This window comes from Astatotilapia calliptera, chromosome 4 (assembly GCF_964374335.1).
Source record: "Astatotilapia calliptera chromosome 4, fAstCal68.1, whole genome shotgun sequence".
NCBI lineage: Eukaryota > Metazoa > Chordata > Actinopteri > Cichliformes > Cichlidae > Astatotilapia > Astatotilapia calliptera.
Window position 1 is genome coordinate 3,590,000 of NC_137425.1, and position 27,640 is coordinate 3,617,639.

The following is a 27,640-nucleotide window of genomic DNA, read 5'->3' on the forward strand; positions in this document are numbered from 1 at the left end:
TCGTGACTTCGACTGACACGGTCAGTCTTTGCATAATTTTTATTTTATTCTTTGCAAATATTCATAAGGACACTTTACTGCCTTGTATCTTCTTGCTAAATTGTTTGTGCAGGTGTAAATAATTGCATTTTCTGCAGCGCATTCCTGTCCATGCGCTCTCATCCTATTTTCAACAGCCGCTGTTATTAATGAAATTACATCATGCACACTAGAAACTTCAATAGTGTCGTCAATCCAGAGAGATAAACATAATTGTTGTCAAACAGTCTTCTATTAATCATTTTCCACAGAGCTGAAAATATTAACCTCAGTTCAGAGTGTTCTCCACGTTTCTCCTGAAATTACATCCAAACATAGTTGTGCTGAAAAACATCACAGCCCTCACAGGTTAAACACCGGAGGCCTGTAATAACTCAGGGGCTTCTTCATTTTCGACCGCTTCCTGTTCTCTTTGGTAATAGGAATCAGGACCACGCCCACCACAAAAACCATCAATCCAATGGACAGCAGGGCTGGTCCCAGGATGTTGGTGACTTTCCGGCAGTGGCCAGCGAAGTAAAGGCCGCTGATGATGATGCCACATGCCAGGAAGCTGCCCCCGGTAGACATGAGGTGGATGGGGAACCAAAAGACTTCAGACTTCTTGGGGGAATTCTCCGTAGTCCAAACTGACTCGGTGCGGGACAGGCTGAACACGGTGCTCTCCGTGCGGCTCGGGGGCGTGAGCTGGTCCCTGGACTGGGACAGCGTGCACTCCCCCAGGGGGATGTTCTCTGGGCTCCCTGGCATGACTTCCTGGCTGACTGTATGGAAGCAATGTGGAATAAAAATCAATCTGGAAGGGAGGATGTGTCTTTTTCCTATACACGAACGTTACTAAGGATATTGTAGAACATTTACAAGATACTGCAATAAGCAAAACACTCTGTGTGTCACAACAAATCCACAAAAGTACAATGAGGACGTTTATGCTGCAATCAGAAATTCTAAAGAAAATACAAACAGCTTCTTTGCCCACTGGAAACGAGTCCACACCCAGGAAAGGAGCAAACAAGTCAACAAACACCTACCTTCGAATTCTGGATCAAGTCTCTTAGTCTGTATTTTTGAAGAACTGACAATAAGTTACAGTGAAAAATCACAAATCCTGAAGGAGAAGCCGACAAAATCTCTGCCCACCGTCTGACCAGAGAACCCAGTAAAATACAGCCATACAGATTTAGCAAACATCTACCCACCCTCCTACATTATCTCCACCTACTCAAGAGAACCCTGTGACCACCATCCCCTTACCATCTTCTACCATCGCAGGCGGTTTGTCCTGATATTACATGCAGAGCGAGGTGCTTGGCTTTCTTTCCCCAGAGGATATCCATAGACTCCCCCCAAACCACTCAGACTCACGGCTCCATTGGGCTCTAAAACGATTTCACAAAAACTTCAATAAACAGCTCCAGTACAGCCTTTTTTTTGTTTTTTCAGAAAAAAAAGCCTCAAATTTTCCAGGACAGGACAATGAGAGGAAAATATCTGCCTTACTAGCCTGAACTCTTTCCATACAAAGAAGAGTAGGGGCAGGAAATGGCTCTCTGTTATAGGCAGATTGATGCAGCAAGCTTTCCAATACGGACGGTTATGTTGGTACAGTATTGATCTCTAAGTACCCTGGAGCAATTATCTGCAAGTTGTTCACTGGTCATGAGATCTGTGTAGTAAAATTAACCCTGTGAAAGTAAAGGAAATCGTTTAGAAATTTGGTCAAATTTGGGATTTTCCTTTGTCGTCTTCTTATTGAGCTTCTGAGATTTCACACCTCGGGTGTGTAGGGGACCACAGCGTCAGAGGGGTGTCGCTGCAATCTGATGCTGCTGCTTCCATTAAACCGGCCTGATATTACATTTGTGTCTGCTTCGCTTCGTGCGCTCTTTTGGAAAGACAAGTGCCACTATGTGGCCATTGATCTGAACACGAGCTCACACATTAACACAATTACGCTCGATGGAGAGCTCCTCAGCTATGAAGACGGCTCTTCGGGGCTGTTTCTACTTAGCAAAGGCTGCACCTACTCCCTGGTTTCATTAGATTACTGCTGTCCTCTCTTTAAAATGCACCATCATGTGGCGCTGATACATGAAGCTTGTCTATACTTGCAATGAGCAGCATGATCCAGCAGAGGGCAGCGCTGCCATGTGGCTTAGAATTGGACTTCGGGCTTGCTGTGTCATTAACTTTTAGTGAAATTTTAAACAGTACGAGCTGTTAATTGATCAGCTAATTCAATGTTTTACTAATTAACTTAGTTTGTTCTTTTACTTTGCACTGACATATGAGGAATTAATTGCCCGTTCCATGTAGTGCTTGTGATCATGACGTGCCTAATTCTCTTAAACGGCCCATTTAGATGGGCTTTATCTCATTCATTTGATCAGTCATCTGAGGGCATTTCCACCTGCAGGCCTGCAGACTAGATGTGATGTGAGATTGAGTTAATATATCATTTTAGACAAAAGTTAAAGAACCGTGTCTCATTTGAACGTCTTTTTGAACACAAAGTTTTGTGCACGAGCCAAAAGGTTGGAGGATGTAAAAGGGTCAAAAGATTACCTGATAAAGCTACAAGGATGTGCAGCCCTGATGTGTTTGGATGACTGCACTAATATGCTACAGTATAATATTGTTGTCTGTTTCACAGTTCCTAACTTAGTGGTCTGCCACCCTGAGAATTCAACATGCTGACACTAATTAACCTGTAAACTGATCATAACCACGACGTGGTGGCTCTTTTCCTTCTTGCTGTAATGAGCTAGCATTGGGAGATGAACACAGAAACATACAAATGATTTAGAGCTGGTCTTGTAATGCGTTTGATACTAAGCACTGCAGAATAAAGTTTTAGTGTGGACGTCTGATCCCTACGTTTGAGAAATGTCCGAGCTAAATAGCTGTCCTGGACACCAATCGTTTTGCTTGCTTTTCTAGCATCGTGTTGCTACAGGCTAACTGTAACGATCCAGAGTAGCGTTCCTGGGACCTTCAGTTTATAGATAAATAAATCTGATGGGTAGTTTGATACATAATAATGTTAATCAAGTTAATTTTTCTTGATCATTGGTTGTTTTCTGTGATTTCATGTGCTTGAGTTGCCGGCGGCATGAGGAAGCCTGTCTCACCCGTCTGTGTGACACTCAGGTTAATGTTGGCTATTCCTGGGTGGAACAAACATTAAGAGGAGCTGCGGTTCTGTTCCCTTCAGCTTCATAGGATCCACATGCTCGTGCCCAAAGGAAGAAGGTGGCGCACAGTTACACACAGAAACTGTATCCTCATTACTCATTCGGAGCTGTGAGTTTTTGCTGACAGAAAGAGAGGAATAAGAAGCTGATAATACAATCTGCTTTGTGCAACTGAGTCATCTCAACTGAGTCAGTGTTTTAGGGTTAATCATTTGTTAGACAGCAGCAGGAGTCAGAGGTCCTAAATTTTAATCAAGCTTTAATATTTATGAATTTTTTTCTCCTTCTCCTTCAATCCAAAGCCAGGAATGGTATGTTGGTGTGCTGAGCCATGAACTTTAGAAGTGAAGCAGCGTGGGTCAGCTCATTGTACAAAGTAACGCCGGTGCTCACAATAAAAACTGAAATTCTTTCTCTACTGGGCCTCCACAGCAGATCCACCATGTTCCAGTACGTAACATTACATTACTCCTGGTTTATGCTCTTTACATCTGCAGTTCCCTTTAAATGAACCACCCACTCCATGACATGTTGGTCAGTCACAGGAGCTCGTTCAGTGAGAGACTGAGATTACCGAAAAGCACCACTGAACGACACAGGAAATCATTCCTGCCTGTGGCCATCTCCCTGTACAACGCATCCACTTAACACACTGTTTGCTGCTACAGCTACACATGTTTCTTTTCCAAATATTTATTTATAAGTGACTTATGTATGTATGTATGTATGTATGTATGTATGTATGTATGTATGTATGTATGTATGTATGTATGTATGTATGTATGTATGTATGTATGTATATATTGTACTATTCTTAGTTAGCGTATTGTCTGTCTTGTCTTAATGTTGGTTTAAAATGGAGCACTGTAACAAAAAATAATTTCCCCCAGGGATCAATAAAGTATTCTGATTCTGATTCTGATGAAAGTAAAAAATAATAATAATAGATTAAATAATTAAATTACCTACAGAGCCCTTCACAGACAGATTATTTATCTCAACTGCTGTATAAACTCTCTGCTGCTTGCAGTCTTCATTCGCAGGTTTTAAATTTATTAGCTCTTCCTCGTACAAGATTAAAGACCAGGGCTGACAGCCTTTCAGTCTGCGGCACCAAAACTCTGGAACATACGCCACTTCATCTACGTTTAGCTGACTCTGTGGAGTCCTTCAAAAAGTAGTTGAAAACTTTCCTGTTTAAGCAGGACTTCTGCGGAGATTATTATATATATTTATATCACTGTTTCTATTATGATTTTATTCTATTTTAACATGTTTTCGCTGCGTTTTACTGTGAATCGATTTCATCCCTGTGAGAAACACTATAGAAATAAACTTTCTAAATCCTGGTTTTGTGCAAATACATCCGTTTTTTCCCCCCATTGTTGATATTTCACGCTGAAATGATATTATGTGACAGAAAAGCAATGACTGTTGTATGATGGAGTGAAGGAATTGATTTAAATAAGAGTAGCTGTGCAAGATTGTGTAAGACAGGGTGACTCACCGCATTTATAGCATCTTTGAAATGATTTATTATGATTCATTAAGTGATCTGGACAAATTCCAATACACATTAGACCTTTAGGAATATACGATTGGCAGATACATTTAAAGAAATGCTTGGTTTGGGTCAGTTAAAGGAAGGGTAATTGTAAATCAGTACAAAGATGACCTTTATCTGTTGGTGAAATATTTCGGTCCTGATGGGAGTGGATTCTTTCGGGATATGGCCTTCATACTCAGACTGGACAAATACAGTAGGCGACACTCTCCACCGACTTCATCAAAACTCCAAATTAGGGAATATCCCAAAAGATACACCCATCCCATAAAGTTCCACAGAATCAAAAATCTTAAGGCACAATAAAGGTCTTCTTGTGGCCACCAGAGATGGACAGTAACGCATTAAAATGAATGTGTTACTTGTTACAACAAAAAAGTAACAATTACAGTAAGGGATTACTATTGCAAAAAAAGTAATTAGATTACTGTTACTTTCCTGTAAGCACGCTGCGTTACTGCGTTATTGGACTGTGATTTTGTTTGTGAGAGCGTCTCATGGCGATGATGTACAAGCACGCGGCGTCCGTGGCAGCGACAGACGTGTGCAGATCAACAATGAATAATATGGAGTGATGGAGAGAGTACGACCATGTAGCGTTTAAAGCTCAGACATACTTAAATTACTTTAATGTTTTTGTCACTTTTTACAGAATCAAACTTAGTGTCAGCTGTTCACTCTGCGTTGGAAGAAAACGTCTTTCTACAGCAAAAAAAATAAACTTCAAATCTGAGCACCGAGCGCGCTGCCACGGGAATGTGACATTCACAGGGAAACCCCCGGATCCTCCCACTGACATGACCGCTGTGGGCAAACCTCCACCTGCCCCACTCCTGCTGAACAGGTGACAATAGATTTAAGCGCGACAGGACTCAGAGCTGCTGAATCTTTGATTTTATTTATTTTCTGCTGTGTTTCACTTGCATCTATTTGAAAGAGTGAGTGTAAACACATAACATTATTTTATTTTATATACTGGAATATGTCAGAAATAGGTTTAAATGTTAAACACATTTATTCCGGTTACAGACTGTTGCATTTAATTTAATTTTTGCTGATGCAATGCGCATAAAGTTAAAAGATTAAAACCAATAAAACAAGTTTAAAAAAAAGAGACTTTTGCATTTGATTACATTTTATATGATGGATTATACAGAAAAACTAGAAGTCTATTGTTTTATTACGTATTCAGATTGTGTATCATGTTTTTGAAAAGCAACTAAATAATAAAGTAACTAACTACTTTTGAAAATAAGTAATCAGTAAAGTAACAGGATTGCTTTCTTGGAGAAGTAATCAGTAATTAGTAACTAACTACTTTTTTCAAGTAACTTGACCAACACTGGTGGCCTGCAAGGCAACCAAACCTCAAGTCCTGTAAGAAGCCCAACAACAATGCACATGAGTAATTTTAAGGCTACGTCCACACGTACACGGGTATTTTTGAAAACTGAGATTTTCCAAAAATAATCCCGTCTACACGTAAACGCAAAAATGAAGGAAAACGCTGCTAGGAACATGCCAAAGCAACAGGTGGCGATATATTCCTAACCATGTAGAAATGTTGGCCAATCAGAAGTCTAGAAGCCTCGTGGAAAATAGTAAACAAAGATGGGGCATAGAAGCAGAACCGAGTCGTATGTGTGGAGGGACAGTAACTGTGTGTATATGTAAGCATTTAAACACTGCAGAGAGTACAAGTAACAGTAACAGTATTTTGTCATTTCACCGAAACAATAACGTGGCGCACAGTGTGACGTCAAAAAAGGCGCACACCTTTGACGCGGCGTTTTCTCCTTTTAGTTCGTCCACACGTAAACGCAAAAACTGAGTTTTCGAAAATATCCACCCTGGCAGGCGTTTTTAAAAATCTCCGTTTTCAGTGACCGACAACGCCGTTTACATGTAGAGAAAAGGTGCAAACGCACAGAAAAAAATAAAAATTTTCAAAAATACCCGGGTACATGTGGACGTAGCTTAAATGTACTTTATGTCAAAACACTACAGCTGGATAGAGTAAAAATATTTCCTCTGAGACATCAGGATTAATCTCTAACAGTTGATTACTTGCTGGGCTTGAATTTCCCTGTATTATTGCACATAATTTAACTGATTTTTGCAAATGTAGTACTCACAATAATACTACTACTAATGCTATGGCAGTCCCACTGAAGTTGATGTTAAGACCACAAATCTTCATGATCCTCTCGATTGGTCTAACATTACTAAGGTTAACTGGCTCAGAATCTGTGGCCCGGTCTTACGAAGGTGACATGAGCTGCAGTTGACTGTGCTGAGGCGCCGATGCAGGTCAAGGATACGCCAAGAACACATAAGATGAAGAGAAACAGCCACCAAAAGACCGAGCAGAACGTAGAGCGATGGAGTTTAAGGTGAACGATAAAACACGATCTGAGGTAAGAATGGGACAATGCCAAACCTGTAGTTAAAATCACAAGTTGTATGAATCCCCTAAAGGGTGAATTCCCCAATTCTGTAATAAACATGTACATCCAATGAACTTAAGGTTTGAATTTGGGCTGTTTTCTTGTAATTAGAAGCTTATTTAACAACTGTTTTATCCCTAAAATATGATCAAACGCTTTTTTTCCAGGCTTTTGGCAGCATTTTCTAATGAATGCATGAAAAACCCTTCTGAAAAACAAACAAACAACCAACAACAACAACAACAACAACAACAACATTGTCCAAGTTAAACCTGAACTGAACTGTTATGTTTCAACTGTCACTAATCTGTGGGGCTCAGCAAAGACGCGTCCCAAGACTGGACCATCTATTCTCCAGCCACATGTATTTCGTGGGACCCACGTGTCCTGTCACGTCACTTCATATTCCCTCACTGTGTGAAAAATAACTGCTTTGCTCAGTTCGGAGCAGTTTCCTGGTTCTTGTGGATTTTGTTTTCTTTGAGATATTTTTCATCATATTTCGCTGTAGTCTGCATAGCTGGTGACCTTGTAAAGATTTCCATTGGGTACAGTGTAGGCAGTAAAAGATGAGATGGGTTAACCTACACTTGACCCGTGACGAGAGCCTTCTCTGCTTTCTTCTTAGCCATTGGATAAAAGACAGACTTAGATTTGCAGTGTTCAGTTTCAAAACTAGAGCCAATTAAACTGGAACGTTGTCTCAGTATGTGGTCCAATCAACAAGGGATGCAAACGCTGTGCAGTCCCACATAAAGCGTGATGCCTGGTCTCCCTGCTTGGAGGTGTTGAGACTCTTTATGTCAGCTTTTCCTTTAGATCCACTGTTGTTGTGTTTTTTTTTAAATAACACTGAAATGTAAAATAAAATTACGTGCAATTTCAAAATATAATTCCAGGTTTCCGAGACGTGCGGTCAAAGAGAGACTTCTCATATCACAGGCAGATTATGTGACTTAGTAGTGTTGAAAAGTTAAAAGTTGAGCCAGTATATTGGTAAACCAACATACAGGTATCAGTCTAATCCTGTTTGATAATACAAACAGAGAGCATTGCCAGGGATTAGAGCTAATAAGCTTCGTCTTGAGTCAGCACGCTGAGTTTGTTGGTTTGGCAGGAGCTTTAGGATGGGATTCAAATGAACTGTGGACTTTGAGGTGCAGCGCGCACGCCCCCCGGTTAAAGCCACCAGAACTAAGATGCTCTAACAACTCCAACCCTTGCGGTTTTTTAAGGCTGTGGATTAAACAGAAATACTTTTTGGCCAATGAAGCCACGCACAGAGCCTCGTTAACTCCAGAGCAAATATCAATAAAACTGTGCAGATATTCATTCCTCTGCAGACAAATTACATTTTAGGTACTACATCACTGATTTATTGACACATGGAGCCCTTTTCTTTGCACAGGTCACCTTGGAAAACTAATTAATCTACTTTGCATATTTACAGCTTTTTGTAGAGTAATCCCAGAGGTTGAGGCATACAAGCAACTGTAGCATAAAGGCTCTTTCACCTTTGCAAATGCATGAGGAAATGTGATATTCATTGTTTTTCTGAAAGGTAAACAGCAGCCACTAACACCATGCTACATATCAGTGCTCTGTAATGATAAATGAATTAAGAGGAAATATAAGCATTTACTTTGTAAAGGATTCCACTCTTTCCCAAACCAACAAATTGTCAGTACATGCTGCTATCCACTGCTACTTTTCTGTGACGTGTCTGTCCAGATTTCATTTCAGTGATCCCCCTGCACTGTTTCCAATGAGATCTAGGGAAAATAAACCCATCTAATCCCCCTCTACCTGCAAAAAGTCATCCATTTCAGCTCCACCATGCACTGCGATCTCCTGCAAATTTCATACATATCTATACAGAGTCCTAACACTATCTGAAGTGGGGGAGATTTTATATTGAGTATAGGTTAATAAGCTCTTAGTGCAAAAGCAATAACTTAAAGTTGCCTAAAGTCAACCCAAACCTGGAATAGTGTATTATTAAGATTAAGTGAGGGCAAATTGTCTTTGCCTGTTCAGCTTTAATAATTTTTACATATGCATATATTACTTATTTGCAGGTAATCAAGAAAAAAAATACTGCTTCAGCATCTGTTATCGAGCATCAGCCAGGGACTTAAACCAGCTGCATGTTGCTGCCATGATGCTATCCATTTGCAGCAGCCTCAACATTGTAGTATTGACTGCTGCTGTACTTGGAGTGCTAATACTAATTAGCTTCATTAGCATGCTGCATCCATCAACGTGTATGGATGCAACGCACAGATAGCACTTCTTAGTAGCTTTGTGAAAGTAACATACAAACATGAGCCTCGAATTCTGTGCAGCAAAACTGGGATTATCTGAATAGTAAACTGTATTTCTTTGTCAGACAGTCAATGAAAGGTTTCAAAAGGCACCAACAGCACAAACAGTCAAGGGATCTAGGTCAGTGACTCAAATTAGTTAGGTTTACCTCCACCACGGGCGCAATTATCGATGTTTACTTCAAGCCAGCTTAGATGCTTTGGTAGAAAATTCACCCACCGAAAAACTGTTGATACATCAAAACCAAACAATTTATTCTACCTGTCTGCAAACATGATTATTTCTGTTCCAAATTTGGGTATTTCAACATGGGAGTGTGGGGGAATTTACTCGCTTTTGTAGCAAGCTCCAAGTGGCCATTAGAAGAACTGCGATGTTTAATACTTCGGCGTTGGCTTCATTTTTCAGCCTCAGAGTTTGTTGCTTGAAACATATTAGAATAAAATGTCAGGTTGGTTTGTGCCTGCACCAGTCCACCTTCCTCTTCACACGAACACATCATTTGAGGTCCAGATGGGAGGAATAAACAAGACTGTTCACATTTGATAGAAGCGAGTAAAATAAGAAATGCTTATGAAAACTTTATTGTCCATTTTGATTAATTCAGAAGTGCGTAACTGTTTCTCAGATTGTTTTGGGTTTAATATGATTGTTGAAGAAGTTAAAGACTTGTTACTCAAATTTTTCATTTATGAGGTTTGTCTTTGTGGTTTGACTGTCGCAGTAGCACTCAGGGAGCCCAACATGCAGCCAGGCATTAATAAAACGCTAACTTATAGACTGAACCCATAAAGTATTTTACAAACAGGTTGCATTTATACCTTTACTTATCTTTTCCACTCTTATTGATTTCTCAGAGCACTCTACAGTACAACCCACATTCACACAGTACTTTTGGAAGAAACCCTGTTTTTTCTTTTTTTTTATGAAGAGGTGTGGATAGGAAAGAGGAGGGAAAGACGGAATAGAGACCTTGGAAGAGTTTTTCACACCGTATGTCAAGGATCGGCGGTGTTAGGATGAGAGAAAGTGGCAGCCGAGAGTTGAGGAAGAACAGCGATGTATTGCTAAGCCAACAAACTGCACTTAAATTGCACAAAAAAATTAAACAAGGCTCTATTATTTTTGTATTCTTTTTTATAATTCATTTTGTAGTAAGAATATTAGAATAATATTATAAAATATATCAAAATAATTGTACCAAACAGGTAAGACAGATCTCCCTCCACTGGTGCATGTGTATTATAGAAGTGTGAAAGCAGTGTGAATCACAACTAACATGAAATTGTGTGGATTGTTGTAAATACTAACAACAAGTGGATGATCTCACAATTGATTCAAGAGCACAAAACACTGTTCTGTGGAGGCTAAATCCTCTCCACAGAGGTGTAGGGGGATCGGTCTACCTTTTGGGTTATAATAGAATATATTTTGATTTTTTTTTTTTTTTCATAGACCACTCTTTCTGATAGCCCAAAACTTTAAGAGCTTCACAATAACTTATCATGTGGACCAATTAGTCAGATGGGAGTGACTACAGTGGAACCCCAAAGATGACCTACGAGGGAGGGAGGGATGGAGGAGAGGAGCAGAACAGCTGAACAGGAGACTTAAGGGATAGTTTGGATGATCCAGTCGGCCCCTAGGACCGTGCACTAAAGCTTTAATGAAAGAGAACTAAGAGACATCATCCTTATACCTAACTATAACCCAATTGTGACCCTGACACCAAAACCACATTTTAAGTCTCAAAAATGCCTTCAAACTTATGGGGACCAGGATTTTGGTTCCCATAAGTATAGTAAACTTCAAACATTTGGTCCCCACAAAGATATAACAGACACACACACACACTTTGGGTGTAACTTGGGGTTCATTATCTTGCACAAGAATGCACGTTGGACAATCAGAGATTTTTCAAGCATACCCCTACTTTTCATTTGAGTCACTTTGATGGTATTTATTGAAAAAAAAGAAGCATGATTCATGCTTCAGGGGAGTGTACAGCTTTGGCTGCAAGCACAGATGCAACCACCCACCTGCTGTTCACATCCTTTGTTCATGAGGGGAGTCAGTCAGACGAAAGTTGGCTTAAAGTGAACGGGGCTAAAACAGCTCGGAAAGCACTGAAGCCCAGCGTTTTGAGCTGTGAATCAAGCAAAGCCTAATAGTACACATTTGGAGCTGGAAATAAGCATAATAGGTTACCTTTAACGACTAAGAAATTCTAGAGAATAAAGGGAACACATACTAACAGGTTTGCTATACACCTTGAAACTGTGAACATCTGTTAAATAGGGGAACATTTTATTTACTAGAGTTCACCATCAGGGTGTGATGCAACCTTCACTCTGTGTGTCATTTCTTTAGGAGCAGCCTAATGGTCATGGCCATCTAGTTTATTCATACAGCTCAAATGAAAATAGAGCCCATAACACATTTGATTCCTGCATGCTAGAGAATAGGTATCTGGCCTCCAGTGGTCCTTGGACCTTCATGACGTAAATGGCTTGCACTGTTCTCCCCTGCTGTGGCATGAGATGGAGAAAGGCAAGCAGTGCTAATAGATTCTGTGGGAAAGTGAAAAAGATGTGGACTGTATAAACAGATCAATAGCTCAGCCACGTATCATTTCTGACAGATTTGTTTTCTCAGTCTGATAATTGGAGAAAGAACAAAGCATGCCATGCGCCTGCTGATCTGACTGCGTGTGGTCTCTGGGTTCACAGCTGTTTCAGTTCAAGGTGGAGATGCTGGAAGGTCCTAAAAGGGGCCAGTAATTATACCCGTAAGATTTTTGCAAGACCCTTTGTCATTGGAGAGGATAAATTTAGGTTGACTGTTGTTCCAGAGAGGCTATTGATTGTTATTTAGTGGTTTTCATTATTTTGGTACGTTCTATATTAGAAAGAAAATACTGTCATTCCTTCAACGGCACATTCAGTGAGCAGGTGGACACATTTTTGAGAAAAAAAAAAAGAAAGAAAAAAAAAGTGCAATTTCTTTCAATTTCTCTCTCACTCTCAAACTCATAATTAAGGCTATTCATGCCAGAATAGAGCAGATCTGCATGAAGTGTTGTAAATCAAAAATCGATATTTGCAATAAGTGAATACCCTGTCCAATCATGGGGTAAAGTGGGCAGTCATTAGACAGTCTCGACCGTTTCATCCTTGGAAACTGTTGGAAACCCCCCCTTTCAGCTAGAGGTTATTGACTATCATCTATCATCTTCTAGCTTCAGCTTGTAACTTCAGTCAGATCTTAAATCTGATCAAAATTAAGTCAGACTAAGAAATCGAGGTGCAGAGAAAGCACAAAATAGGAACAAAGGCACAGTCTGAGGGGATTTAAAGGCAAGCAAGCTGCAAGGCTAAATAGACATATATTTACAATGTAAGTGACTGAATTAAGCTGTCATGAACCAAGTAATTAGGACCCAAAGGCAGACTCAGAAACAGGCCATCGTTAACTCCAAACACACCTTTTAACCTGGCAGTTGAAACAGTCCAAAAATACAATATTCACAATGCAACAGGCAAAACAAAAGCCAGCGATTACAGTGAACACACAATTGGAGATTAGTAGATGCTGAGACAAAGACTAAAGGAAAGACATCACCATTTATACACTAGAGGGCAATTAAAGGGGAAGTGAACACAGCTGGGTAACGAGTCGCAGGTGATAGTAATCAAAGACAATGAGCAAGGAGGGGGAAGTAAAAGTAAATGTGAAGCACAAAAGAAAAGTGATGATCAAAAGGAAGCAGGAAGTGAGAAGTAATACAAAATCAGGGAAACTCAGCCACATGAAGGAACTTAACAAAGGCGATGAAAGAGAAACACTGAGGGATAAAAGAAGAACTAAGAACGGATAAATAAAAACACTAAGGAGATACACACAGATGAAAATGTAAAGAACTAGCAAACTAAGAATCAAATAACAATTTAAATAACAAGAACTAATCAGAGAAAACAAACTAAACCAAGGCAGCTAAGCTGCTTGGGAGCATTTGCAGGGAAATGGATTGTGTTTTGTATATATATTAATTTTTCCCCATACCTAGGCCACCCAGCCAACCTTCAAAGAAAGCCCATTTCTGCCGCTTGTATCAGCGATCTCACCTTTAGTCCCTGCTCAGAGCTCGTTAGCATATGTAGGGTAGTGACGTAGATCCACCGAAAAATAGACTGCTTCACTTTTGTGCTCAGCTCTCTCGGACTAATACAGCATCAGCGTCACGGCAGATGCTGCCCCAATCCATCTAACTCTCTCACTGAGAACTGTTTTAGTGGGAATTCTGTCCATAAAAATTATGAACAGAATTGATGACAAAGGCAGCCCTGAGTTCAACACCCACTGGGTTCAATGTCCTAAATGTTACTAATGCAATTGTGTTTACAAACAAAATGAGACGTCACCAAAAACATAACAGTCTTTGCAGAGGTCATAATTAGATCTTGAAAGTCAAAATTAAAAATCTAGGATCAGAAACCCAGGACATGACAGAACCCTCTATCTACTGAATCTATTGACAACCTGAACACCATTTCCTCTAAACTAGACGGTGGCTTTAGCTACGAGCACAAAGCAGGAAAGCAAAGCAAGATGGATTCTACTTTACATGCATAAGTTGGCATTTTCTACACTTGCTGAAAGTGTTTTGTCATAGGGGATGGTCTGATTGCTCGAATTTTTTCTCTTATATTTCAGGGTCTCTACCTTGCAATGTAAAGCACCTTGAGGCGACAGTTGTTGTGAATTCGTGCTACATAAAATTGAATTGAATTAAACTGGATTTCATTGTTCACTCACCTGGCTTGGTTTAGCCACTTAGTCAGGATTTGGAAAAGATCATAGTTTGGGTTAAAACACGCCTCCTCACAGCAGCAGCTTGTTGACAGATGACGAGTTAGGAGATTTAGACTCACTAATTCCACATTCCAGTGCACTAGGCCAGAGACACTAAAGGACACGTTATGTGTGTGAATGAAGACAGTTGCTTTTATTCTATTGTGTACTCTCTTATTCTTATCATCTGATCCTATTCCAGTGTTTTTCTCATTTTTGCTATGTAACTTTGCACTGTCCACTTTCTGCTGTAACAAAACAAATTTCCCACGTGTGGGACTAATAAAGGTGATCTTATCGAAAACATCTTTGAATGACATGTCAGGAATAAGAATAGGCTGCATTCTCACCTGATCTCTCATGAATGTTGCTGGGTTTCAGTCGCAAGGCAAAGCAATCGCCACGACCATAATGCAGACTCTTACAATATGTACTCGCGCAGACGAAAACTCTGTTGATATTACATAGCTTTATTTCCTATTCCATACAGCTCTGTGTACTCTGGTTTAAATGGGTATAGTTGTACATCAAAGGCAAAAGGGATTCACAATCATTATCATAACACTGGATAAACCAGCCATTTTCTGGACTCTCCATAAAAACCACGATGTCATTAATGTAACAATGTCTACACATAAAAGGAATCCTAGTGTAATTTTCTACTTTAGTATTTACAGTCATATATATATATATATATATATATATATATATATATATATATATATATATATATATATATATATATATATATATATATATATATATATATATATATATATATATATATATATATATTAGAGAGAGAGCGCTGTCTGGGCATACAAACAAGTTGTTTGGCTAGCTGATGCTTTGTCCCAGCAAAGATTCTTATGCACTAAAAACAAGGTGACGACTGTTTAGCTGCTGATGCAAGTTTGTGAAATTAAATTGAATTTTGTGTCTTTGGAAAGCTCAACGAGGCTGGCGGGGTTTGCTCTTTGGTGCAAATGTGCTTTCAAACTAATGTGATAAGGTGAAAAGTTATGTCATGCGTCATATTTTCTGAATCATTGATGATATTTGGTACTGTAGATGATGAGATATTCAAAGTCCTGACAATTTTTCATTGGCGAACATTATTCTGAAATTGTTTGTAGATCCCGTTTTTTCAGTTTAGTGAAACTCTGCTATCTTCTGATAAACTCCGCCTCTCTAAGGTGCTCTTTTTGTACCCAATCATGTTACTGAGCTGTTGCCAGTTATATAATTAGTTGCAAAATGTTCCTCCAGCTGTTCCTTTTTCCTAATATGACTTTTTCTTGCCGCATTCAAACTTTTTTGTGTGTTTCTGGCATCGAATTGAAAAGCTAATATTTTCATGGAATGGTATAGAAGCTTCATAAACTTATGAGTTCTGTTGTCAGGGAAATGTGGCTTTATAGGATTAGCAAATCATTGCATTCTTTCTCTTTTGATTTACATTTTGCACAGTATCTCATTTTCAGAACTGGGTTTATAGATTAATAAAACCTGCAGAGAAATAGTTACCAGATGACAAAGTTTATCAATTAACAGGCATTCCTAATAGCCTCTTTAAAAGAGAAGACGTGACCTGAAGATCTCAGGTCACTTTCAGCACTGATACTGAGAGTCCGCATGAATATGATGCTTCAGGTGAGAAATTAACTGGCCACTGTGGCTTTGCATATTACTGCGAGCCTCAGTGGGTGAAGCACACTGGCCAGAAGAATACGCTCAAAGGGCGATTTTCACACTTGACATGAATAATTTGATATTTTCTAACACGTTATCTCAGAATGAGTCCATGGTGAGTCATGCATTCGTCTCGTTTTGACTTTGAAAAAAGGCACCGGAGGAAGGGCTTGCAGTGTTTTTGATAAAAACAAATCATAGAAACTGTTAAAATTGCTGAAAATAAACCAAAATCCTTGTTCTAGTCCTATGTTTGATGTTGGTCAGATTGATTTCAACATATTTGTTTGTACCCAGGAGGCCACTGGATGATAAAACTCTCCTTCTAAAAATAGCAGTGTCTACGTTTCAATTGAGACTTTTATCCAATTCAGAATCCATACAACTTTCATCAAAGAGCATCAGAAGTGTTGTTTGGAAGACCGGCACCTACACTCAACTGCCAAACATAAAAGCTGTGTTGTATGCACTTCCAGGCCAGCAATTATATAAAAGATTGTGTAGTGTACTTAAGATGAATAACCCTTTAATACAGGCTATATGGTGGCCCCGCCGACATATACCGCCTAAAAAGTGTTTAAGAAGGTTCAAGTATATATTAATCATATTCCTGCTGTTGAAAGGGCTTAAAACAGCCACACTCAAGACTCTCATGGAGGTCACAGTTTTGTTTGAATTAGGTTGAGACTTAGAAAAAAGGGTGTTTCACAGCTTTGTCCTCAGTGATAGTGTGTCGTTAAGAAACTTTAATAAAAGGACAAAAGCCAGCTCCTCAGCAGTTGTAACTTTCCTGCACAAACGTTTATTGCCACAGAAGATAATGTTCAAGGGAATGATGTCATTCTTTTCCCCTGCATTTTCACTCAGTATGTGAAGACGTGCATGCCAAATGTTATCACAGTATCATCAGAAAATTGCATTTTCGCATAAAGTTTCCATTTGGAAACCCATTTCAAATGCTAGTCCTTGTCCTTGCTACTGTTGGCCAGGGAGTAGAGCAGACACGGGCAAGAAAGGGGTTTGATCCCGCTCTGGCTGCATTTCCTCTGTGTGCCCAGAGGAAAACTAAAAGACCTGAAACCACTTTGTACTTTAACGTTCAATTCAAACGTTGTCTTATAACCTGCACGTGAATGTGAAAAGATGTCTGTTTCTCTGTGTTAACCCCGTGACGGCCTGGTGACCTCTTCAGGGTCGACCATGCCCGTCACCCTGTCTCAGCTGGGATGTGTTTCAGCCCCCTGCAACCCTGAATTGGATGAGTGGAAGAAGTTGAATGGAAGAATTAGCATGATACAGGAGGTAGTTAAAACTATTTATAGCATAATAACTGATGAAGACAACAGCAGCCAGAGTAGATGGAGCAGACAGAGAACAAGCACCATCCATGTCCAGTGCCATGAAGACAGAAACTGAGGACGGTGAGGATGGATCTGGACAGTAAGCTATTAATAGGTGTCAGCAGTGTCTGAAAGCATAAACATGAAGGTTTATGGTTGTTTTTCTTTTAAGGACCCTGTAGAGTTTTGTGGGTTTTCTCTGACATTTTATATAAGCTGTTTATAACCCTGTTTCGGGTGGCCAGACATCCACTGTTAAGGAGATTTTAAAGTCAAGGAAATTCTTGATTATATAAAAAATAAATGTGAAAAGGAGGAACAGTGATGCTACCTGGCTGTTTGTGTTTCTGTAATTAAAGGGCATGGCAGCCAGCAGGTGAACCTGTGCTGTGAATATCAAATGTTCAAGATGTCAAATAAAATCACATCAGGTTTTTGAGTGTGAATGCCCTTTTTGTGAATACCAAGGCTGTCCCTGAACTCATAAGGCTGTCTCGAGAGAAATGCAGGCAGCATGAAAATTATTATTCTTAGTATTTTACACAAAATGTGGAAATTGAACACACTCTGACGCAAGTAAAGTGAGAGGAAAAGAGGGAAACTCCAGCTTATAAGAAGACTCTGAAGTCGCCGACCACTGTCTATTACAGGAAGTCATCCTCGCTTTGGAAGCAATAAAACCCTAATGATGTCAGCCCTGAAACTGAGTTGAAAGCATTCAGCAAAGGTTTCAAACCAAGTAAACCAATATACAGAAAGTTATGACTCTTGCTTCACAGGAGAGAGCCTGACATCTAATTTTCAGATATCAAGAGGGCTTGGCTTCGTGAACCTCGGGAAATAAGAGCAATCTATCCGGGGTCAAAGGGATAAAGGCAGTGCAGAAAGGCCACTACCCCTGCCTGTATTTATGGCTGAGATTTCACAATCAGTAATCCATAATGCAGAGGTTTCCACGGCAACCGAGCTGTAAAGCTGCATAGTGTTTGGTACAGTTTCTCCCGAAGCACAGAGATCACAGGTCACAGCTTAGTCATGTCCCACCTTTGATGGAGAAACCCTCCAGTAGGTGCAGCTGAAGTTCCTTTTAAATGCTAATTCCCCTCTGAGCAGTGGGACCAATCAATCATATTGATCCACATGCCCATCAGGAGCATGGAGACAATCCTGCAGTCGTATAGATTAGTATTTTATGTCCCCTTTTTCCCCTTTTTAGAACCCCAAGATTTTGTGTGGATGCTGAGCAGGCTAACCAAGGCTAATGTTCAATGATACTTTGATGGCCGAGGCCGTACAGATGTTCGAGCTTAATCAAGATAAATGGGAGCATTCTGTTGTGTGCTGAGAAGTCGATATGGCCATCCCGCTGAGTTACCTGGAGAAACTCCCCGTGGAGCTCTAAGGCCTCTCAGACTTTAGATTAGTCGGTGGAAACAGTTCAGGACTCTGAAAATAAGCAGCAATTAGCAAGTTTCCCTCCTCACTGCTTGGATTCTGCAATTTCAGCTTCAAGAGACATTTACTGTAGCTTGGTAATTAGAAAATGATTCAACACAGTATACGCCAATATAAACTTAGAAATGTGCAATGTGTACCTACAGGCTTGAATGCCTTTTACAAAAATGTGAATTTTACTTGCAATACAAACCATGCTTCATATTTTTCATCCGTGCATATTAGTCTATTTTTTGGCACAGTAGATTGTAGTTAAATAAACATCCACTACTGTGTGTTTACCAACAAAACATTTGAATGACCTGAATGATCTTTCCTTCTTGTACCATCAAGGACAGTCAGTAAGAGACATCGTATATCACAATTACATCCCGGGAACTGTAACAAGCTTGGAGACCATCTCAATCTGGCGTCTCAGATCTTAATCCAGGACCGGGACTTCCCTCGCCAGCTTCAATCCAAGGCTGCTGAGTTAGAGTGTGTCCATCTGTGGGTTTGAGAGTCTCACAGCAGTGACTCACAACAGTGACTCACAATGGTGCCTGCTGGTAGGAAAGCATGAGATGGGAAGTGCAGGTGATAACTGGCTTGCCTGGTCTGAACATAGCAGACATTGGTCATTTGAAACCAAGAAATAAGAGTGAGGATGAGTCAGAGCAAGACACTGAGCTTGGAAAAAATAAAATTCCACAAAGATACTCCTCGGTACTTCAGAGACACTTTTCTGGGTATTAAAATTCTTTTCTCAAGGTAAAGGTTCACCTCACATAATGCACTTAAAATTATCTTCTGTGATGTAAAATCACATATGTTGGTGTGACCATGAGCTGCATCCACTGGCAATATCTCACAAGCAATCAGCATGACGGGCTGCTCCGGCTTTTTGCGTCTGTGTGAGGCGATTTCATTAATTACGGTGTAGATGGCACGGGGTTAGATTAAGTCAGACCACTCGCTCTCCTCGGTCCATTATGGTGTCAGTTTGAGGAGAGTATGATTATTTTTGCATTTCTTGTTATGCGGGATAACGTTCGGACTAAAGAAAAATAAATTCATAGTGAGGAGGAAATGAAACCATTGTTTTTCTTGTGACATTACCAATAAGTTTGATGTGTCACATGGCCCTCTTACTACTGAAAAAACAAAAGTTGTATCCAAGATGGCCGACTTCTAAATGGCCACCATGGTCACCACCCATCTAGAGGAGTTTGCCCCCTCGCATAGACTAATGTGCCACAAACAGGACTTTAATATCACCAACCATTCCCATGTTATTACGCTGTATCCATATAAATGGCCCACCCTGTAGAACAGAACAAGATACAACGCATGAAAACATGTTAAAAACAAAACAACCTTATTAAACACAGAGTAGTTCTGACCTGGATGCAGGGCTCATATGTCATCACTTAACAACCAAATAGTGAAAAGGGTTGATTCATGTATGCAGTACATGTTTGCAGCTATTGCAGAAGTGTCATAAACTTGCAAGCATCTTTGGCTGCAAAAAGAAGCCCATTTGTATAGAATCCTCCTAGAAAATGATCAATGAAGTTGATCAATGACTTCAGTAAACACCTTACCTGTGACTCAGTATCTGGGATTGTGTCTTACATTTATTAAATTATGGTACCATTAACATAAACAATTACATCCAAGCAAAGTAAACCATGATATAGACCTACTTTCTCACTGTCAAGCTGCTACTGTATGACTCAGCCATATCCACTGGCTTCTCAGGTCAGGTATGGTCTTAAAACAAACACCAACCTGGTGATGTCATAGTGGCTCTTTTTTCATCTTTTATTTACAGTCTGAGGGTGGCAAACGTAGCCGAACAAGGGAATGCAAATGTTGCCTTTGTTGCACTTATATATTGTTTTCTTACATCATCTTGTATTTTTCAATACCTTTAAATTGACCCAAAAATGTCTTTGTTAGTACCAAATAACTATCCTGGTCTGTCTGTTTTTATGCAAACCCTTTCTTTTCACAATAAAGACATAAATCTATAAAATGTTATTTCAGAAGGATCGCACGTTTCCCGAGACAGATGGCTGCTGTGGGTTTTAGGAAGTCTTATCCAGATCGACTGCTGTCTGACTGAGCTACATTTAGTGCTCCAATAAATTCATGAACACATGATAAATCTGGATGCGCATCAAAGTGTGCGGCAGATCTCAGCGTTGTTGGAAGAGATTATGACAACACAGTCAACGTGTTTGCCGACCACTGTGGCCAGGAGTCGCTCCATTAGACGTTTGGTTGATGCAATTTATTGATGAAATTTCTGTCGGATGATGAAAGTCTCACTTCAACCATGCTGTTTGAGCTTTAAAGATTTCATTCAGCGCTTATCCGACAAACAAACGGAGGAACACTTACTGCCTCGGATTACATCGATACAATTGATTTTTTCCCTTCATTTTCATCTCTCTATTGAGACAGCCATTGATTTTGTTTTTTTTACTCACTTCATTTCAGAAAAGGAACAGGATTATAATTACAGCAGCTCGTCTGTGTCTGAAGACTCAAAACAAACCATCGTTTACCCAAAACGATTGTTTGGCTGAACAAGTTTATTATGCGGTTACACTCTCAGACTGTACATATCTGATTGTATCTGTCAACTGCTTTCTGCACGTTCACACTTGTGTTTTGTAATTGACTCAAACATTGTCAGTAGAAAAAGATTCTTGGCAGACTTTACTTTTTTACGCTTGAAAGACAATCGTTTTGAATAATTCATGACTGTACTGTTTTTCTCCTGAATCTGTTGCAGCTTGCTCCGAACTGTCACGCCAGATTTTAATTGTTCTGAAGCCTCCCCAGACTTATAGAGAGAACACAAAGAGGTTTGACCTTAACGGGGCGATCTTTTTACCATTTACCATCAAAACATCTGAATTTTTTTCTAAAGCATTTTTCTCGTAGGGGTTTGCAGGACAGCTGAAAATTCACATCACACCAATTCCCACAAGAGGCTCCTCTTTTTCACAGTTTCTCTTTTACTGCAGTACATACCAGTTAAGGTCAACAGTCTTTTATCAGGCAACCCATAAATCCAGTGAGAGGCATGTATTTAAGAATTTCTTACACTCAAATCAATACATGCGATTGTGAATGATTCTCCCAAAGCCAGAAGCCACAGAGCGAGGACTCAAAAATGTGATATCATCAGGTATACAGCCAGGAGCTGCTCCACAGAAAGTGAATTAAAAAAGATAGCAGAGTTGAATGGTGGAGCTTGCAGTGTCATTTTCTGGTAATGTATCTGACAAGTCAACAAAAAAGTAACAGGAAATAAAACCTGTAAAACAAAACACAGCAGCAGTGGGGTTTACAAAGTCTTTCATTTGTTTCCCACTCTGTAGTTTGAAGATTTATGCTTTACATGTGGAACCACTGCCAAATATTTTTGATACAATCTTACAATATAGCATTAATATAGAGGTGACAGTTGGGATAGTAACGATCATATCTCTTTGATCTCAGCTCTTTACAGCTCCTCATAATCCAGAGAATAAATACTGAAGCCTGACTGATATATCTGCAGCTGATACTGACCAACAGATACTATCTGATACACACCAGTATGAACTTGTAACATACTGCAGAAAAGATGACTGTAGTATTTTAGAAACTGTTTTATCGCCTAGTTTTCCAGCAGAGATGCATCAACTCCACTAATGACAATATTCTAACCACTGTCTGCAGCACGTGAAGCAGATTAGCATCTAAGCTCAGCAGGAGGTACAGATTGAAGCAGTGTCTTTGTGCTAAAATGCTAAAAAGTTTGTGAGAAAATATTGCTGAAAAAAAGGTTTTCTGTTTTCAATGAAACTGAATAAGTGCATTCACACCAACAAGCAAGGCAGCATGCAGCACATCGTGAGCAGAGATGGGCAGTAATCTGATTATGTTTTTCAAGTAACAAGTAAGGGATTACTATTGCAAAAAAGTAACTAGATCACTGTTACTTTCCTGTAAGCATGCTCCATTACTGCGTTACTAAACCACCATGATTTGATTTGTGAGTGTCTCATGACAATGACTTTTGAGTGTGCGACGTCCGTGGCAGCAACAGACGTGTGCAGATCAACAATGGATGGTATGGAGTGCAGGAGAGAGTACGACCATGAAGCGTTTAAAGCTTGGACGTTACTTTCTTTAAATTACTTTAAATTTGATTCTGTAAAAAGTGACAAAACCATTAGTGTTCGTTGTACACTCTGTGTGGGAAGAAAACTTCTTTCTACAGCGAAAAATTAAACTTCAAATCTGAGCAAGCACTCACCACGCTGCCACAGAATTGTGACATTCATAGAGTGACCGCTGGGGCACCGGGCAAAACTCCTGCTAAACAGGTGACAATAGATTTATGAGCTGCTGAATCTTTAATTTTATTCATTTTCTGCTGTGTTTTACTTGCATCTATTTGAAAGAGTGAGGGTAAACACAAAACATTATTTTATTTTATATGCTGGAATATGTAGGAAATAGGTTTAAATGTTAAACAAATTACTTCCTGTGAAAGACTGTTGCATATAATAAATTTTTGCTTGATGCAATGTAGATAAAGTTAAAAGATTAAAACTAATAAAACCATTTTTTAAAAAAGAGACTTTTTCCTTTCATTACATGTTATAGGATGGATTATGCAGAAAAATAGAAATGGGCTGAAAGGTTTATTGCTTTATTACGTATTCAGGTTGTGCATCATGTTTTTAAAAAGTGACTAAGTAATAAGGTAACCAATTACTTCGCTCATGGGCGATTCATTTGCAGTTTGGATGCATAGGTGTGAACATCTCCTGCCCTGATAGCAGCTGGGGGAGGACTATCCTCCGCCTGTGAGCGCTTTGGCACAGGCCCACGGCAGCACCCGCTGCTTGTTGAGAGTAAGAGCGATACGCGCTTTCACGTCAAAAAGTCATCATAAATAAGTCTCTAACTACAATTTGTCGCTAAAAATGGTAAATGGCCTGTATTTGTATAGCGCTTTACTCAGTCCCTAAATACCCCAAAGCACTTTACACTACATTCAGTCATCCACCCATTCACACACACATTCACACTGGTGATGGCAGCTACATTGTAGCCACAGCCACCCTGGGGCGCACTGACAGAGGCGAGGCTGCCAGAAACTGGCGCCACCGGGCCCTCTGACCTCCACCAGTAGGCAACGGGTGAAGCGTCTTGCCCAAGGACACAACGACCGAGACTGTCGGAGCCGGGGCTCGAACCGACAACCTTCTGATTACAACACGAACTGCCAACTCTTGAGCCATGATTGCCCCACGTCGCTAGTTGCTTTTTAGAAAAAAAGTCACTAAGGGGGTCTTAGGAACTTAGGAATTTGGGGATTATTATTAATATTTACTGTCTGTTATTTTTATTTTACCATCTCAGCAAAAGATTCAGAAGTAAACCCACAATTCAATAATAATAATAACAATAATAATGATAATCTTTAAAGTCTCTGAATCCTTGAGGCACTAAAATTAACTGATCAAATAAGAACATACACACCTATCATGGACCCCCATCTCGTATTTCTTCTTTTAAGCTGAAAGCATCAAACATCACCGAGAGCAACACATAAGCACCACGTAGCTGTGGTTACCAAGAAGCAAGGACACCCTTTTCTAGACTTTAGGTAGTGTGTGTGCAGTGCTGGGTGAAATTAGCACTCTCTGATTTGGCAAATCACAGGAGGGAAACAATATTAATTAGGTTAGCAGTTAGCCTGGTTTTCACATCCCTGGAATCAAATGCAGCACTTTTCATCTGGCAATTCATGCAGTCTGGCTGTGCCCTTTTCTGAAATGCCTCTACACCCATACGCTGAATTTTTTGTGGCACATAACCTCGTTTTCGGGTCCCAAATTTCAGATGACCCCCCGCAGAGTTGTCGAGTTATTGTGTAATTTTCATAAATTCTATTTTCAGATCTCAGCCATATTAGCATAATAAGCTGAACCGCGTGGCTTTGAGCCATAAAATGAGAAACCTTCATTTTAGCTCCATTACTTGTACGGTATGACAAAGATTTACTTCAAGTTTCATAGAAAGTCTGAGGAAAAGAATACATTGACTATTAACATTAAAGTAAGTAACTGAGCTTTTTTTTTAATTTTTTTTTTTTTTTTAAATCTAAAGCAGGGCTCAGATGAGTCAGTCTAAAAACTGGAAGCACAGACAATATAAAAGATGGATGTAGCCACCCTGATGTCACCCAGTGGCTTTTAGCCAGAAGTCACCTTATACTGATTAAAATTAGCAAACCTGGTTAACAAGGATTCATAAACTTTGCACATTAAGTGCACAGAGACACGTATCAGCTAAATGGTGCTAAGTAGCATGCTATTAATATGCTAAAACTTCACTTACCAAAACTGAAGCACAAATTTGTTGAATGCTCTGCATCTCTGTTTGTCAGACGCTTCCATTGAAACACTCCAAAACACACCAATAGCACAAACATGCTTGAGAGGTCTAATTAGCAGAGGGGAGCAAACAGCTTTCAGCTACAGCTGGCTGATCAACAAACCTGCCAGTCAAGCGCTCCAATCAAGTTTAAGCCTTAGAAAAATCCAGAAGAAGGGTGAGATTAAAAAACCCATTGTGCGCTATTTTTAAAGAGGCACCAAAACTAACCACACTAGGTAATAACTCTGCATATGTAACTTTGGGCTCCAGAAGGAACCAAGTCTGCAGCCGATCACAATGGCAATGTCCATCGTTTGTATAAAGCCTATGGGGTTGTGATGACAAAAATGATCATTTCTTTTATTTTTTACTCTCTTTTTATTTTCACTTTCATTCTCGGTCACGTTTAGGCTCTCACAACGTGTTTGTTATGGTTGGTATGAGATTGTCTTTCACGCCAGTAACCCTTTTCAGTGAAAAATGAGTAGTTACAGTTACGGCCTGATGCTCAAGGACATACTGAGACACACCAGCAGCCTGGACCGGCTGGCATTGTTTGACACTCCTCAGAACAGTGGTACCAGTCTACCCAACAACCCCCCCGATTAAAATAAACAAACAATAATTAAATAAATATCTCTGTCAAATAGAAGCTTTTAGCATGGCTAATTATATTTTACTCTATGTATCAGAACTGTGACTTTTAAATGAGTACAGATATGTTACTATGATGATCATAGTATATATATGTCTATATGTGCCCTATCTCCTTAACGACTGGGCCTATCTTAATGAAACACAGTCAAACATACAGTGAGTATTAACATGTATATGTTTTAAAAAACTGATTTCCTATAAATCCAAGGTCTTTTGATTTTCATATATATTATGTTCATTTCATGACTCCCCTGCCAGTGTGGTGTAAACTGTCTGTTTGCATTTCTTTTACATGCCTACATATGTTGCCTGTATGTAGCTTTTCAGTCATCAAACAGCCTGAAGGCTGAGCTTTCACCATTTTATCTAAAACATGCTGGATGTGTGGGTAGGTGTATTGTTACAGGCACAGATAAGGTGAAGAAAAACAGTCCAGGAAGGCTAGATTGGCTAATGGCTGCATGCGTAATCTATGAGTAGGTATCTAACGAGCTAAAGAGCTCGTCAGATTTATATGTGAAATTTAAGGCTCAAGCAGAATACAACATTGGTATTGTTAGTGTCAATGACTCTAAGGTGCTATCTCAAACTCTGAGTTAAAGTAGGCTGCACCAGATCGCAGTGCTCAAACACAGGGTGCTGCTTTTCCTCCAGGCTTAAGGAAATAAATCAGAGCTCTGTAGGTTTCTCTACAGTAGAAATCAAGGTCATACACTGTTTTTTAAATCTAGGACAGTTCGCCTCATGAGACAAGCAGCTCATCTACCTCATATTACTGGGGTGGCACCATGCAAGTCCACAAAATCAGCAGCACAAGTACAAATGTCACTGCACAGCTGGACAGGTTTACTGCAACGCCCACAACAAGGTGGTATAAATATTATTACCTGTTCTCATGTAAATCCTGGCATATCTGAGGACCCAGAGATCCATTGGAGGATCCTAGGCTCGGGGTTGTGTCCACTGCGGGATCAATACTGTTAACTGATGAATTTGTTACATGATCTCTTGAACAAGCCACCTACTATAGAAGCATGTGACAGCTGAGAAAGCTGCAGACCATTTTTCTTTCTTTTGTGTGCTTACTTTGTGCCCCTCCTGTTTCCTCTGAGACGCTTCAGCCTAGTTGCCCAGATTAAAGCTGGGCAAACACTGTGCGATTCAGCTCCTGCTCAAACTGTACGATTGACTCGCAGAGGTTAGAAGTTCGTAGGTCACGATGCAGGTCTCACACTATACGACCTTTCCAAAGTTCTACAAGTGCCTCCATCGCTTGTGTCCAGATCACACGCTGCACTGCCGCGCTACTCCGTCTTTTTCACCGACATTTATGTGTTTGCCCGTGCGCAGTGTGACAAGCTGCGGTGACACCCTCACGACGATGATGGTGTCACGGCCCGATTTTGGCCTTCATCGTGCGTCGTGCATCGTGTAGTATACGTGGGGTAACGAGAATCAATTAACACCTCACGACCAGCTCCCGATCATCAATTGCTTGGTCGGGAGGATTTCAAACCTGTTTGAAATCCTCACAACCAGTGTTGAAAACTTAGCGACTTTGTCGCTATATTTAGCGAGTTTTCAGACCCCTTAGCGACTTTTTTTTTTCTAAAAAAATTACATTAGCATGATCTATTATGCAAA

General features: G+C 39.9%; 1 protein-coding gene across 3 annotated transcripts; it reads right to left on the reverse strand.

The window, feature by feature from the left end:
* On the reverse strand, positions 1-25,408 carry pirt (phosphoinositide interacting regulator of transient receptor potential channels). Of its 3 annotated transcripts, none has more exons than XM_026164019.2 (2): positions 25,301-25,408; positions 1-803 (listed from the first exon to the last, which is right to left on the reverse strand). In XM_026164019.2, exons 1-2 carry the CDS (start codon positions 25,392-25,394, stop codon positions 382-384), a joined length of 516 nt encoding a protein of 171 aa, XP_026019804.1. In that variant the 5' UTR covers positions 25,395-25,408; the 3' UTR covers positions 1-381. The 3 variants fall into 3 exon arrangements, with proteins under 3 accessions (XP_026019804.1, XP_026019805.1, XP_026019806.1); XM_026164020.2 differs by lacking the exon at positions 25,301-25,408 and adding an exon at positions 1,294-1,567; XM_026164021.2 differs by lacking the exon at positions 25,301-25,408 and adding an exon at positions 1,071-1,548.
* Between the last annotated feature and the right edge of the window lie 2,232 nt (positions 25,409-27,640).